Source organism: Pristis pectinata, chromosome 15 (genome assembly GCF_009764475.1).
Source record: "Pristis pectinata isolate sPriPec2 chromosome 15, sPriPec2.1.pri, whole genome shotgun sequence".
NCBI classification, from domain to species: domain Eukaryota; kingdom Metazoa; phylum Chordata; class Chondrichthyes; order Rhinopristiformes; family Pristidae; genus Pristis; species Pristis pectinata.
The window spans coordinates 2010819-2027701 of NC_067419.1; the positions used below are offsets into that span (position 1 = coordinate 2010819).

General features: G+C 43.2%; 1 protein-coding gene across 14 annotated transcripts in view; it reads right to left on the reverse strand.

Moving 5' to 3' along the window:
• Positions 1-1339: 1339 nt before the first annotated feature.
• The window catches only part of LOC127578461 (V-type proton ATPase 116 kDa subunit a 4-like), a 96094-nt gene continuing 80550 nt past the window's right edge, over positions 1340-16883 (reverse strand). For all 14 annotated transcript variants that reach the window (XM_052030513.1, XM_052030515.1, XM_052030519.1 and 11 more), the window contains 6 exons: positions 14247-14463; positions 13009-13116; positions 11250-11369; positions 5179-5296; positions 3230-3401; positions 1340-1694 (listed from right to left, as the gene is read on the reverse strand). In XM_052030513.1, coding sequence (XP_051886473.1) covers positions 1601-1694; positions 3230-3401; positions 5179-5296; positions 11250-11369; positions 13009-13116; positions 14247-14463 — 829 coding nt within the window. In that variant the 3' untranslated portion in view covers positions 1340-1600. The remainder of the gene's footprint in view (positions 1695-3229; positions 3402-5178; positions 5297-11249; positions 11370-13008; positions 13117-14246; positions 14464-16883) is intronic.

Below are 16883 nucleotides of genomic sequence, written 5' to 3' on the forward strand. Positions count from 1 at the left end.
AACATTGTGGGCTGAAGGGCCTGTGCTGTGCTGTAGTGTTCCATGTTCTATGACAAGAATCAGGGTCTGATAATAGTGCTGAGGAACTGAGGAAAAATTCGACATTACACCATGGTAAAAGATACTGGACATCATTTGTGTCTTCTATGACCCATTTCAGTGTGGCTGCAGCAACAAAAATCCAGGGAGATTCAAACATTATTCCAGCTACTTTGTTTTGGGTCCAAGACTTAACCAATAGAAACTATAGACGGTCACCTCTCCTGATGGTTCCTCCTTTAAGATGAGCAGATGAGCAGTTTCATAACTGGGTTGACCAAAAACTTTATTTGAATGCATACTCGGGTGCAAGGTTCAGAACATTTTCACCAGTAAATTCTCAAAGAAAATTAGACTAATAAAATGAACAGTTACTTCACCACACCTCAGATGCCATCTGACCTGCTGAACATTCCTGGCATTTTCCTATTTGCAGCATCTGCAGGGTTTTCTTTTTGGATCATTTCACCTGTAGCTCTGGGGGAGGGGGGGGGGGGGGGGGGGGGAGTTTCAGGTCAATATATTAGGCTGGCTTCCAGCATGGATGCTTTGATTCTGATAACATGGACAGGCCCTCCCCAGGTTACAGCAGAAAACAGTTCACAGATCAGAAATGCCACTGCAAACCAAGTTCCCAGGCAACAGAAGATGCCTGCAACTCCATGGCAGCCAGCAAATTAATTCTGCCAATCTCTTAAACGCTCATTTGTATATATATATAGGCTGCAAATAAGTTGAGCTTTAAGCTGGGGAGGACCTTACTGATCTAAATAAATGGCAGATGGCCTTAAAACAGTGCTTTCATTTCCAAATATCAAATTGCAGAAGGACATTCTTATTCACTATTTCCCAGGTTAGGATACATTTCCTTGTGTTTTTTTCTTGAAAGGAATAATGTTGTGATCATAGGTTTCACCACTTGACACTCACTTTAACTACTTGGTTGTATATGTGAATAGAAAATATTCTTGGTGTGTCTGTATTTCACAATAACAAAACACTTACAAGCAAAGGAGGTAGAAGGGTCCAGCATTTATGGCATCTAGAAGATTTAAGATGTGATAGGTTGCCTTCTCAAAAAAAAAACCTCAATCTGGAGACTCTCACCTCTTCTGTTAATTGTCTCATCAGCAGTAGAAACCCCTACCGTCTTAACTGCAAGAAATATTCATATGCATAACTCAAACCTTACCCAAATGAAGCAAATACAAATCATTTTAAAATTAGATTTTAGTTTCTCCCCCATGGAAAAAGTCACATTTTATGCTGAAAGTTAGAATGAACACAGGGACACAGAATGTATTTGACGTATTCATGCTCTATTTTAACATAGCCTCCCCACCCTCTCCAAACTCAATTTCAAAATCTGCAATTTCACCTGAATATTGGTAATCTAATAGTCGCAAAAATTAAATTAAGAAATACATCTCTTCAGAATCAATAATTCATATGTTAATTGATTAGCAAGGTCCATGGATGATTTGATTGCAATTTAAACAATCCTTTGAATCTATAGCAGAAATGTCCTTTTTGTACCGATATTTTATTCTTAAATTCCACTTTATTCATCTGGATTTCCATCCAGAATTGATTTGAATGAGAATGGGTTAAACTTGTGGCCAGATCCACTGTAGAACTTATTCTGGAATTCCACCCTAGAGATGATAAAACAATGGATAGTTTGAAATTGTTTAGGAAATCACAACCCATTGCAAGTAATGAATTTTTCAACATATACATATTGAATGCTCAGATTTGGTCAATTTTGATATTTATTCCCATGACTTGCTCTTGCATTCAAGGTCAGAATTCAAACACCAATAGCATCATTCACAGGACCCAGTGGTGAGACTTTGATTTTTCCCTCCCCCCCACCCAAGTAAACTTGTTAATATACAAATAATATCACCAAATAGATTAGCTGGATAATTATCCAACTACAGTTTACAGGACCTCACTATATCTGGTTGGCACATTACCCACATTATAACACTGACTACATTTCAAAAATTTTTTGGAGACAGTTTTTGGTGCCTTAATTTGTGAATGGTGCTATGCAAGTTCTCTCTTCTGTTCTACCTGAATAAAATACAAATCAGACTAAATTGGAAATGTGAAACACTTAACTTTTTGACTTTGGAATCGGAACATGGTGATTGCATATTCTGAAACAAATTACTGAGGGAAGACCCCAGCAGTATTGAAAGCAAGGTTCCTGGTTTAAAAAGACATTTGGGGGGCTTATTATAGCTTCAACCTGAGCTTCCAAATGAATAACCAGGAGCATGGCCCAAGAAAGCTGGCAGATGCCAATCTTCATAAGCTTCTGAATACTGTAGGTTTCTAAAAGTGCAGATTTTATTATTTAATTTGGATCTGATTTCCAATATAATTTTAAAGAATCATATCGCACATCATTTTCTCTTCTATGCAAAAAAAAATCATATTTAGCCTGGAAGATAATGGTGGGATTGCACAGAGGTTTTTGCCTTTCTGAAAGTGACAGGTTTAGGGTGAGTGGTACAAAGCCTCACAGCTCGAGTGACCCAGGTCCAACCCTGACCTCCACTGTGTGGAGTTTGCACTTTCTTCCTGTGACCTTCTGGTTTCTTTTGGGCAGTCCAGTTTCCTCCCACATCCCAAAGGATTGGTAGGTTAATTGGCGACTGTAAATTGTCCCTAGAGTGTATGTGAGCAGTGGAATCTAGGCAGAGCTGATGGGGTGGGTGCCCGATGGTTGGCACAGATTTACTGGGCTGAAGGGCCCATTTCTGTGCTATACAACTTTATGTTTGATGGCAATTCGTAACCATAAACTGATGGCTCAAGAAGCAAATCTGAATACTGTGGGGCACTACCTCACTTGTAAAGGGTGCAAGTTTAATGAGTCTGTCCATTGACACTACATCATCTGGAACCTACTGATGAAAGGTGGTAACAATCAGAACTGAACACCATGTTTTTGCTAATTCTTGGCACAATGCAATGCATAATGCAACCAAACACAGAAACAATAATGAACTAATCCCTGCTTTGAAGATTATTTATCAAAGGATTCAGTGTTGAGGTATTTGTAACACAAATGATGACATTACTTCAGAGGACCTGCCCGGAACTTTTTTTGTGGAATTAAAAGGTTCAAACTGAGACAATAACACTCAATGCAATTGAGGTGTACTGAATTACTCACCAATGAAGACGTAATGCATGAAGAAAAGCGGATAGTCCTTCCATCACCAACAGAATGGCAACAGTTAAGACAGCAAAAATTGCAAAAATGATGAAGACACCTATGAGACCACCCCAGGAAGCACTACTCAGACCAATGTGCAGGACCATAGTCCAAAGGACTTCAGATAGCTCTAGAAATAAAGGAGATTGTTATTATCTGTTAAAATAAGATGTATCCTTCTGAATAGACTACTGAGACTAGGGTTTTTCCTGATTAGGATTGGAAGGTTGCAGGTTCCAAGGTTTTTGTTTAACAGTTTCATAATCCTTTGCTAGTGATTCTAATGTGCAGTTGATACACAGCTTGGCCTCTATCCCCTACACTCTACAGAGTTAGTAGTTCCAAGCTGCAGGAGTCCTAGTCCATTTAAAATTAGGGTGTAAAAATCAAGGTTGCAGCAAGTCTCTCTGGATCTGTATATTAATGCAATAAATGGAAGCAAACTAAGTATCAAGACTAGCAAACATCTTCAATTCCCACCATCGACCCCATCAACATTGGCTGAATCGGGGGGGGGTTGCACTTGGCCTAGATATCTTGTCACAAATGCATCTCAGGGTCAGCTGCAGTGACATGATTAGGACTGGTCCCTCCCACCTCTCGCGTTGGCTAATTACACCCCCCGCCTCATCCACTGCCGACACACACACACACACACACACACTTATCTCCAGACCCATGTATTCCACCACCTTCCTGGCAGATCTCTCATTTTCTAGCCTTCATAAACCACACATCATTATGACACCTAGAAAAATCTTTGAAGTTCTCAATCTGGCTTCTAAATTCTCTCCTTGCCTCAATCTTTCCTTTAGCTGTACAATCCTTCAAACAGGCAATCCACTGCCTTGACTGGTCCAATCCCGAATCCTTGTGTATACCCTCGTTTAATTGCTCCATCACTGATGGCCGTTCTTTCAACTGCCAAGGTGTTAAGCTCTTGAATTCCCTCCACGAACCTTTCTACATCTCCTCCTTTCAGACACCACCTGACTAGCTGACCTTTTGGTCATGTCTTAATGCACAAGAACACAAAATAGGAGCAGGAGTAGGCCACTAGGTCTCTCAAGCCTGCCCCGCCATTCAATATGATCATGGCTGACCTACCCTTAGGGCCTCAACTCCTCCTCTGTGACAGATTCCCATAGTCCTCAACTCCCTGATCTTCAAAAACTTATTTACCTCCCTCTTTAAACATCTCTAGTGAAATAGTCCCCACAGCCCTCTGAGGTAGAGGATTCTAGAGATTCACCACCCACTAAGAATATGACTCACGGTCAACTATTCTCTGATAGCCAATCAAAAGCAGTAGATGCTAGAAATCTGATATCAAAACAGAAAATGAGGGAAATACTCAGTTGCCCAGGTTAATAGCCTTCATCAGAACTAAGTCATTGAAAATCTAATCGTTTCTATCCCCATAAATGCTGCCTGGCCTGCTGAATATTTCCAGTACTTTGTTTTGATTTGATGACTCTGTGAAACATTGGGATTTTTCAGTGTTAAAAGTGCTAAACAAATACAAGTGGTTGTTGAAACTTATACAGATACAGAATACAAACAACAAATCACCATACAGCAGATGAAAGCATCAACTGTTACTATTCATATCCATGAAAAATGGTGGAAGAGAATACATTTTGATTAAGCAGAACAAGATTTGACACATGGACAGAATATATCATAAAAATATTCCCTGATTTCCTCTCCCACCCTAGATTATTAATGTGCATTTTACTCCAGTATTTTAACTGTATGGCAGGATCTTTGATATTACAGGAAGCTTTACTGGCATCTCAGCATCACTCGTATTCAGAGTTCACCAAGTCCATTCACTTCATTTATTGCCATGAATATTCCACCCACCAATCACCTGCATGAGGCCCAAAAAATATATGATTAGTTACCTGCATGAGCCAAACTTAGAGCCCAGAGCCGAAGATAGGAAGCAGTGTTGGAGATGCAACCGAGACAGTACTCAATTGTGTGGATTGTTTGGTGCACAAAGATATCACCAAAGTTAAACTGAAATAATACAAGAGAAATGAAAGTAAAATTCAGCCATTGTAAAAACCCCTTTGGTATACAACTAGTCATGTAACACTAGCCTCTCAGTAAAGGGTCTCTGTACCTCCCTCTGCAACTGGATCCTTGACTTATCAGGAGACCGCATTCGGTGCGGATCAGTAATAACATCTCCTCCTCGCTGATAATCAATACCATTGCACCTCAAGGATGCGTGCTTAGTCCATTGCTCTACTCTCTCTACACTCATGACTGTGTGGCTAGGCACAGTTCAAACGCCATCTACAAATTCGCCAATGACACCACTGTTGTTGGCAGAACCTCAGAAGGCGACGAGGAGGTGCAAAGGAGTAAGATAGATCGGCTGGTTGTGTGGTGTCGCAACAACAACCTCGCAGCAAGACCAAGGAATTGATTGTGGACTTCAGGAAGGGGAAGTTGGGAGAACACACACCAGGGGTCAGCGGTGGAAAGGGTGAGCAGCTTCAAGTTCCTGGGTGTCAACATCTCAGAGGATCCATCTTGGACCCAACACACTTACGTAATCATGAGGGCGGCATGTCAATGGCTCTACTACATTAGGAGTTTGAGGAGATTTGGTACATCAATGTGCAGGATCAAAAGAGACTGCAGAGGGTTGTAGACTGAGCCAGCTCCATCACGGGCACAACCCTCCCCACCATCGAAGACATCTTCAAGAGGCGGTGCCTCAAGGCGGCAGCATCCATCACTAAGGACCCTCACCATCTAGGACATGCCCTCTTCTCGTTACTACCATTGGGGAGGTACTGGAGCCTGAAGACCCACACTCAACGTTTCAGGAACAGCTTCTTCCCCTCCATCATCAGATTTCTGAATTGTCCAAGAACCCAACCTTGTTATTTCTCTTTTGCACTATTTTATTTATTTTTTTGGTAACCAAGTCATTTTTTTGTCTTGCATGTACTGCTGCTACAAAACAACAAATTTCATGACATATGTCAGTGATAATAAACCTGATTCTATTCCGAAGGCAGTGAGTAACTGAACCATGCTATGTTCAACCCCTGGGCTGAACATTTGGGACAGCGGCGAGTGACTGCGCAGGCGCGTGACGTCACTCGGAAGCGCGCGCGGGCGATTTAAAAAGCAGACGAGCATATCCAGCGGGCAGCGTTGGAGCGGGCAGCGGAGTGTGAGGGAGCAGAGTGGGTTAGGCTTTGGCTCAACGGGCTTCAGCGAGAGCGGGAAAGAGGCGAGATTATAGAGAGGGGGTAAGTTATTAGTTTAGTTTAGTTGTTGAGCTCAGTGATATTCAGCAGTATGCATCTGGGATTAGTGTTGTGCTTGGAGTGTCAGATGTGGGGCCCCTGGGAGACGACCAGACTCCCTGATAACTACATCTGCGCAAAGTGCACCGAGATGCGGCTCCTCAAGGAACGGATTGAGAGTCTGGAGCAGCAGCTGGATGACCTTCGGTTGGTTAGGGAAAGCGAGCAGGAGATAGACAGGAGTTATAAAGATTATGTAGACAGCACCTCAGTGGCGGTCCCCCTCAAAAACCGATATCTCATTTTAGATTCGATTGGAGAGGATGACTTCATAGAGGAAGACCTCAGCAGCCAGGACCTTGGCACCGTGTCTGGTAATGTGGTCCAGCAGAGGAAGCGAAATGCAGTGGTTATTGGGGATTCGATAGTAAGGGGTACAGATAGCAGATTCTGCGATACCGACAATGAGCCTCGGATGGTGTGTTGCCTCCCTGGTGCCAGGGTACGGGATATCACGGACCGTGTCGAGAATATTCTGAGAGGGGAGGGTGAGCAGCCAGAAGTCTTGGTACATGTAGGTACCAATGATGTAGGTAGAAAAAGAGAAGAGGTCCTGAAGGAGGAATACAAGGCATTAGGGAGAAGGTTGAGAAGTAGGACCTCAAGGGTAGTAATCTCAGGACTACTACCCATGCCACATGTCAAAGACAGGAAGAATAGAAAGCTCTGGCAGTTGAATGCGTAGCTGAGTGACTGGTGCAAGGGGCAGGGCTTCAGATTCTTGGATACCTGGGACCTTTTTTGGGGGAGGCAAGACCTATTTGCTAAGGATGGGTTGCACCTAAACTCTAAAGGGTCCAATATCCTGGCGGGAATGTTTAATTTAGTTGTAGGGGAGGGTTTAAACTGATCTGGCAGGGGGATGGTAACCAGGATGCTAGGTTACAAGATGCTAAGGTGAGGGAGGAAGTGTATAGAAATGAATCCATTGAGGATGGCAAGAAGGACAGGCAGGTGATAAGTCAGGATAATTTACTGAATAATAGAAGTACAACAAATCAGGATGTTAGGATACAGGATGTTAGGATCGGGGATGAGGATGTTAGGATACCGAATGTTAGGATAGGGGATGAGGTCTACAGGAACATGTCTAAGATAGTAGGTAGCGAAGATAGTAAGAAGGATGGACAGGTAGAAAGTCAGGATAATCTGCTGAACAATAGAAGTACAATAAAATCAATAGCAGATACCAGTCTAAATGTACTATATTTAAATGCACGTAGCATCAGGAATAAAGTAGATGACCTAGTGGCACAACTACAGGTTAATAAATACGACATCGTTGCAATCACTGAGTCGTGGCTTCATGATGGATGTGATTGGGAACTGAATGTCCAGGGGTACACAGTGTATAGGAAGGACAGGCGGGTAGGCAGAGGGGGAGGTGTGGCCATGATGGTTAGTAGTGATATAAAATCAATAGAAAGGAAGGACATTGGGTCAGAGGAGGTGGAATCCTTATGGGTGGAGCTAAGAAATAGCAAGGGTAAAAGGACAATAGTAGCAGTCATATATAGGCCCCCGAACAGCAGTCAGGAAGTGGACCATAAGTTGCAGATTGAGATAGAAAAAGCATGCCAGAGTGACAATGTGAAGATAATTATGGGGGATTTTAACATGAAGGTGGACTGGGAAATCCAGCAAGGCGGTAGAACTCAGGAGAGTGAGTTTGTGGAATGTCTAAGGGATGTTTTTCTGGAGCAACTTATTGAGGAGCCCACCAGGGGATCGGCTGTTTTGGATTGGGTGCTGTGTAGTGAACCCGAGGTGATTAGGGAACTAAAGGTAAAGGAACCACTGGGAACAAGTGATCACAATATGATTGAGTTTAGTTTCAAGTTTGAGAAGGAGAAGCTGATAACTGGTGTATCGATATTTCAGTGGAATAAGGGAAATTACAAAGGTATGAGAGAAGAGTTGGCCCAAATTGATTGGAGGAGTAAGTTAGCTGGAGGGACGGCGGAGGAGAAATGGAAGAAATTTCTTCAGGAAATAAGGAAAACGCAGGATAGATATATTCCAAGAAAAAAAGGTTTTGAATGGAAAAAAGGCACAGATGTGGATAACGAGGGAGGTGAAGGATAAAATAAAAGCAAAAGGGGCGGCGTACAAAGTAGCAAAAATTAGTGGGAAAACAGAAGATTGGAAAGTTTTTAAAAATCTGCAGAGAGAAACTAAGAAGGTCATTAGGAAAGCAAAGATAAGTTATGAAAGGAAGCTGGCGGACAACATTCGGAAGGATTCTAAGAGCTTTTTTAAATAAGGAATAAAAGAGAGACACGGGTTGACATAGGACCAATTGATAACGGTGTAGGAGGTATTATAATGGACGATAGTGAGATGGCAAGGGAATTGAATGAATATTTTGCATCGGTCTTCACCATGGAGGACATAAGCAATGTGTCCGTTAGTCAGGAGTCTCACGAATTGGAACTGAGTTCAGTTGAGATTACTAGGGAGAAGGTGCTAGGAAAATTAAAGGGGCTTAAGACTGATAAGTCTCCCGGACCGGATGAGGTGCATCCCCGGGTTCTGAAGGAGGTGGCTGTAGAGATAGCGGAGGCATTGGCGATTATTTTCCAGGAATCGATAGATTCTGGCATGGTTCCGGAGGACTGGAGGGTAGCGAATGTAGTTCCGTTGTATAAGAAAGGTGGGAGGCAGCACAAAGGAAATTACAGACCTATTAGTCTGACGTCAGTGGTGGGAAAATTATTGGAATCTATCCTCAAGGAGGAGGTTACCGAATACCTAGAGGCGCAAGGCAAGATTGGACCTAGTCAACATGGTTTTGTGAAGGGGAGGTCCTGTCTGACCAACCTATTGGAGTTTTTTGAAGAAATCACAGGTAGGGTGGATAAGGGAGAGGCGGTAGACGTTGTGTATTTAGACTTTCAAAAGGCCTTCGATAAGGTGCTTCACAAGAGACTGATTAATAAGATGAGAGGTCATGGAATTATGGGTAGGGTAGCAAAATGGGTGGAGCATTGGCTGGTTGGCAGGAAGCAAAGGGTGGAAATAAAAGGATCTCGTTCTGGTTGGTTACCGGTTACTAGTGGTGTGCCGCAGGGGTCGGTGTTGGGGCCGCTCCTTTTTACCTTGTACATCAATGATTTGGATGATGGTATAAATGGTTGTGTGGCTAAGTTTGCGGATGACACCGAGATAAGTGGAGGAGTAGGGAGCATAGAGGAAATAGAAAGCATGCAGAGGGACCTAGACAGTTTAGGAGAATGGGCAAGGAAATGGCAGATGAGATTCAATGTTGAGAAATGTGCAGTTGTACACTTTGGAAGCAGAAATAAGCGGGTAGATTATTATCTAGAAGGAGAGAAGATTGAAAGTATGGTAGTACAAAGGGACTTGGGGGTACTCGTACAAGATACCTTAAAAGTTAACCACCAGGTTGGATCGGTGGTTAAGAAAGCGAATGCTATGTTGGCATTCATCTCGAGAGGTATAGTGTATAAAAGTAAGAAAGTGTTGATGAGGCTCTACGGGGCACTAGTGAGGCCTCATTTGGAATACTGTGCGCAGTTTTGGGCCCCACATCTTAGGAAGGATGTGCTGACGTTGGAGAGGGTTCAGAGGAGATTTACGAGAATGATTCCGGGAATGAAAGGGCTTAAGTATGATGAGCATTTGTCAGCTCTTGGACTGTACTCACTGGAGTACAGAAGGATGAGAGGGGACCTCGTAGCGACATTTAAAATGTTGACAGGAAAGGATAGAGTAGACGTGGCTAGGCTGTTTCCCTTGGTGGGCGAGTCCAGGACCAGAGGGCACAACCTTAGAATTAGAGGGTACAGTTTCAAGACAGAGATGAGGAGAAATTTCTTTACCCAGAGGGTGGTGAAATTGTGGAACTCCTTGCCACGCACAGCAGTGGAGGCCAGATCAGTGGGGGTGTTCAAGGAGGAGATAGACAGATATCTAAATAGTCAGGGTATCAAGGGATATGGGGATAAGGCTGGAAAATGGGATTAGAATAGTTTTTTTTTCCCACCCCATTTGTTTCTCCCTTTTCCTTGGAGCAGACTCGATGGGCCGAATGGCCTGCTTCTGCTCCCTTGTCTTGTGATCTTGTGAACAGGGCCAGCAGGAGAGGGATCACAACTAGGAGTTGAGGTCTACCCTGCATTGGAAGTGCGATGAACAGGAGTTCCACAGGAGAAGGCATATGGTGGGGGGGCGGAGAGATAACAGCAAACGTTTTGCAGTGTTTCAGGTTATCATTAGGCAGGCAGAGCATTAAAAGCATGTGTGCACCTGTTCACACATCAACAGACGATGGTTAACACATTGTCCCTCAACTCTGCACTTTGCACAGGTTTCCAGGATTGGTCCTGTCCATTAATTTTCCATACATCTGTTTGCCGCCTCCCGTTCCCAGGGCTATGCTTGTTCCCTATTTTATAAGCATTGCAGGAGGTCTGCGCAGAGCATTGCATATAATGTTTGGGACCATAAATGTGCTCCACGTCACTGGAATTTCTCCACATATGCATTTCTCCCCCAAATAGTATAAAGGTAAAACTGTCCCTCGATATTTGATAAGGCAATGAGAAGTACTGCTCTCGACAGTCAGTTTGTTAACAGAGCAGAGCCTGGTTTAAACCTCCAGGTTAAATTTGATGACTTGCCTCTTCGCCATGTTGATCCTCACGGTCATCACCGTGGTCAGTGGAGCTCCTTTGCTGGGGCTGTAGGATGTCTGCATCAGCTACATCCGACACGTAGACATTCTCTTGTGCTGTTGCCAACTTAAAAAAAAACAAATCGAAATCATATTCATCCAAGATATCACCTTACAACACAGCTACTGGAATTTGTTTCAATATACAACATGGTTTCAAGTCTGTCTTGCGTACAGTGGTAACGAGGACAGGTTGATCAAAGTGAAACCAGAAGGACAGTGTTGGTAGGCACAGTCCCATCATTGTAACGTTAGGCGTGGTGGGCACAGGTCTGTCACCTTAACACAGCATGCTATAGTGGCGAGCACAGCTGTCTCTATAAATCTGGGCATAGTAATAGGCAAACACCTGTCACTACAGCACAAGGTACTGTAGCAAATGGGCACAGAGACCTATCACCATAACACTGAATACTGAAGTCCTTCCTTGGACTCTGTCTTTACCTCTCGTTGTCTTGGTGAAGCAGCCAGCATAATCAAAGACCCCACCCACCCAGGACATTCTCTCTTCTCTCCTCTTCCATCAGGTAGAGGATACAGGAGTCTAAGGGCATGTAACACCAGGCTCAAGGTCAGCTTCTATCCCAGTGTGATAAGACTACAGAACAGTTCCCTTATACAATGAGATGGACTCTGACTTCACGATCTACCTTGTTGTGACCTTGCACCTTATTGCACTGCACTTTCTCTGTAGCTGTGACACTTTACTCTGTACGGTTATTGTTTTTACCTGTACTACATCAATGCACTCTGTATTAACTCAATGTAACTGCACCGTGTAATGAATTGACCTGTACGATCGGTATGTAAGACAAGTTTTTCCACTGTACCTCGGTACAAGTGACAATAATAAACCAATACCAAAATGGGCACAGTTCTGTTACTGTATGACATGGGATATTGGCCAGTAACTGCAACACACTGATGTTACAGTACCGGTAGGTGCAGGAACATTGGGTTTAATACAAATGCATAGGTCTGCTTCTATATAACGCTGGGATACTGTGGAAGTGCCAAGTGGTTGCATTATAACGCTAGGGCACAACACCAAAGGACACAGCTCAGTACTGAATTATACAGGTAGCAATATGATGACCACATCAGGTGGGAACAGACTGTTGTCATGTACAGTACCCTGGAACACAGTAACATGGTGCACGCAAGCTGCAACATCTTTGAATTGACCTGTAGCCCAATGGTGGTTGGGTCCTTGTTCCCGGACTCCAGCCCAATGAATCAGGTCTGGATTGAGAGGGATGGAGTTAGGGTGCACAGTAGCCAGGATCCAATGAGACTGAAGGATTAAGAACACACTTGAGATTGGGTCAAAGCAAAACTAGCTTTAGTTTAAGGGAAACTGTCATTACAAAGCAAGAAGATACAGCCAGGCCATCTGATGCTTAGCAGAAAGATAACTGCAGGATTGGGAAGTCCAAAAAGCGAACAATAATAAAAAAAATCCACAGTGCACTTTTAATGGGGATTAATTCTCTGGATTAGGTTGGGAACCACCTAAAAGTATTTAACTAAATCCCCAAAAGCCAATGAAGGCCCACCCTGCAGAATTATCAGGGGGTCCAGAATAAGAGAGGCAGGGACTCCCACTGAAATCCCAACCCATTCAAATGTCTGGCATACAATTCACTGCATTAACAGCAACTCTTTTGATGTGTTTTATTATGGGTGATCTTGCATGTTTATCTTACCATTTGCTGAGATCTCTTGTGATTTGATCGCAAAATAAAAGGCTTCAAGAGAAGCATCCAGGGGACTGAAATGAGTGCGAGGATCACCAGAAAGCTCTGTACCTCTTTCTGCAAAAATTAAAAAGAATAATTTAAGATATTCTTGTTTCCCTGTTAGTCTATTCTCCTAGGGGGTGGAGTCACCCAGCCCCTAGGTCAGCAGTGGACCCACAGGTACCTGCAGAATCAGCCAACCTTCACGACAACTGAGCTGACAGACTACCATGGAGACTTCATGATAGAGCTCAGTCCTTGCCCAACTACCAAATTACATGCTGTAGGAGTCACTGGATACTGATCCAAAGCAGTAATACTGGCTATGCTTTCCCCCTTCCTGGCCCAGGTACTTGTAGCTCACAAATCAATAATAACATGGGCTTGGACATAAACCTTGACGTCAAGCTGTAGATGCATTCTAAACACTGACCAAGACCTTTCCATTGAGGCAATTGGCAGTGTAAAGTATGCAGACTCAGTGGGTTCTTCACCTCTAATGACTGGACAGACTTTCATATAAAACAAAGTTTATTCAATTGATCTTCGCTGATGGTTGTTTTAATTTTCTAAGTTTTGGTGCAGCCCAAAGAGCAGTTAGTCACATGACAATCCAGAAAGGGGAAAACTATCTTAACATTGGCTGTGTGATTGCCACTTTACGTATAATGTAGCCAACACAAATCTGTGTTCATAAAACGACCAGTGACATGAGGGTAGCACAGTGGCTGTGTTATTGAATAAGTACCTCAGAAACCAGAACGGATACTCTGAAAACACAAATTCAAATCCATTATGGTGGCTGAATTTTTAAAGCAGTTGTTAAATAAAGCTGAAGTACAAAGCTAATATCAGCAATGGAAACAATGAACGACAGGATTTTTGTGAAACCAATCTGGTTCACTGATCTTCTTCGGAGAAAGAAATCTGTCATCTTTACCTGTACATAACTTCAGGCACACAGCGATGGGATTGACTCCTAACTGCCCCACAAAACAGCTAAGCAAGCCATTTTGTTCAAGGGTGACGGACAATAAATCCAGCCCTGCCAGTGACACCCAGACCATAAGAATGAAAGCAACACGTTGAGAAACATGGGCAGATTGTTGCAGTTCATTCAGGGGAGCTTTGGGTTACAGTATAACTGAACATTTTTTCGTTGCTTGAAAAGGATTTTAACTAAGGGATTTTTACCAATAACATACCTGATAGTGGTACAAGGACACGTTGGAAGAATCATTGTAGGAAAACAGAAACATGTTGATGAAGTGGATTAAAATACTGGGTGCAGACTGGGAAATGCCGACATGATAAAAACACCACTTAAAAATAACCATGAAGACCAAATAACCAAATAAGCTCAAGATGAAGATCATTTCTGGTATGAACTGAAGGAAGATGTTGACTTTGCTCTTGAAGTAGCTGTAAAATAGGGAAACAAAATGGAAGGGCATGAATTACAGGCAAATTAGGCCCCTAAAAAGGCAAGAATAAAAGCACAGACTCATTAATAATTTGTACAAAGAAACCAGCACTTCTGTAGTTTCTTTCATACCAAGGTGATAAAAGCATTTTACAGATAAGCCATTATGGAAATGTAATGGAAGAAAAACACTATGATGCTGGAGGAACTCAGCAGGCCAGGCAGCATCCGTGAAGAAAAGCATGCTGTCAATGTTTCGGGGGTCAGTACCCTTCTTCAGGACTGAATAACAAGTCGTGTAACATAGGCAAATGCAACAGCCAAATAGTGCAGAGCAAGGTCCAAAAATAGCAGTGTGATTGAGCAGATAATGTGTATGGGTTAACACGTGGGTGGGACATTGGAAAGAATTGCCACTATTCTTAATCAAAAATGGTACAGTGGCATCACTTACATCCAAGCACTATGATAGAAAGAGATCGCAGAGAGAGGCTGAACATTCAGGAGGTAGAGTCTTTCGTCTAGGAATTAAACAGAGGTCCCATATGCTCTGGCAGATATTCACAATAAATCCCACAGAACTAAAGGTCGATATGGAAAAAGGGCAGGACATAGAATTAGTTCTACTGGTGATTTGGAGGACAAAACCCAGAGTGAATAGGTCGCTCCACCTGCTTCCGTGATTCAATTCTACATATTATTTACCAAAATGTTTAATTATTTAAACAGATGGCATGAATTTATAAAAGAAACAGAAGCAAATAGGGTGGCACAGTGGCTAGTAGTGCTGCTGCCTCTCAGCTCCAGCAACCCGGGACAAATGCCAACCTCCCGTGTGGTCTGTGCAGAGTTTGCACGTTCTCCTCGTGACCTTGTGGATTTCTCCCAGGTGCTCGAGTTTCCAACCATATCACAAAAAATGGGCAAGTAATTTGCTGCTGTAAATTACTCCTAGCATGTAGATGAGAAGGAATCTGGGTGGGGGGGGGGGGCATGGAAGGAGAGGGGAAGTTGATGGGAATGTGGGGAGAATAGAATGGATTAGGGTAGGATTAGTATAAGAATGGGTGTTTGATAGTCAGCATGGTCTCAAATGGGCTGAAAGCCAGTTTCTGTGCTGTGCCTGTGACTCTAACACTATGACATTATGAGAATACTGTGCAAAATAAAGTTTAAAATGGTGATTAAAAATTTTACTGTTTTGCAATAGATGTGGGTAGTTTGCCAGAGGTTTGCAGTTAAAAGTCTGTGGCCCCAGAGATCCACAGAAACATTTCAATGAAGTCACTACTTTACTCTGTGCATTCTCTTGTATCCCTTTCTAGGCCAACATTAGCATCTGTATTACACTCTAAAACTAGTTCCCAAACCCAGCACTAGAGCGTAGCCTTCCAGCATCTTCTATGGAAGAATAGATCAGCTCAGTCTTTTACCATCTTGTATGAAACACTGCACTCAGTCAGTACTGTACAGAAGCAGAACCAAAACCAAACAGTAAACACGACAGATACTGGAGATCTGAAATAAAATAGTACCATGGCAAAATGCTGAAAATATTCAGTAGCACAGGCAGCATCTGTGGAGAAACAGATTCATGCTGAAGACCCTTCATCAGAATAGAGAAAATTTAGATATCAAACAGGTTTTAAAGGTGCAGAGAAGTGGGGTGGGATAGAGATAACAAAAGGAATGTCTGTGCTCAGGTGGTGCTGGCTGGGAGACGGTGGAGGCTTGATAATCATGGTTAGTGTAACACTATTACAGCGCCAGCGACCCGGGTTCAATTCCTGCCACTGCCTGTAAGGAGTTTGTACGTTCTCCCCGTGGGTTTCCTCCGGGTGCTCCGGTTTCCTCCCACATTCCAAAGACGTGCGGGTTAGGAAGTTGTGGGCGTGCTACGTTGACGCCGGAAGCGTGGCGACACTCGCGGGCTGCCCCCCAGAGCATTCTACGCAAAAGGTGCAGGTCACTGTGTTTCTCGATGTACACGTGACTAAAAGATGTCTTACGATCTGCTTAAAGGAGCTGCAAGCAGTAGGAAGGAGGTGAACGAGAACAGAGGAGGGACAGGAAAACGTTGCAGGAGCTGTGACGTACACTGTGCCTAAACTGTTTTGTAAAACAAAGAGCTAGAAACAGCAGGTCAGGCAGCTTTTATGGGGGAAAAAGATAAACAGTGTTTCAGCTCTGTAACCTTTCATCAGCAGAATCATGGGCCTGAAACATTAACTCTCGTTTCTTTTCACAGATGCCCCCAACCAACAGATCCTCTCCAGTCTGTTCTGTTTTTATTTAAGATACGAAAGCTTCGGACGAGAGGGGTGAAAGGGCTCATTCAGGGAACGTAAATGATTGGCTCAACTGCCAGCATATTACATGAAAATGTGGATTTAATCCAAGCATGATGGATCAGTTGTTC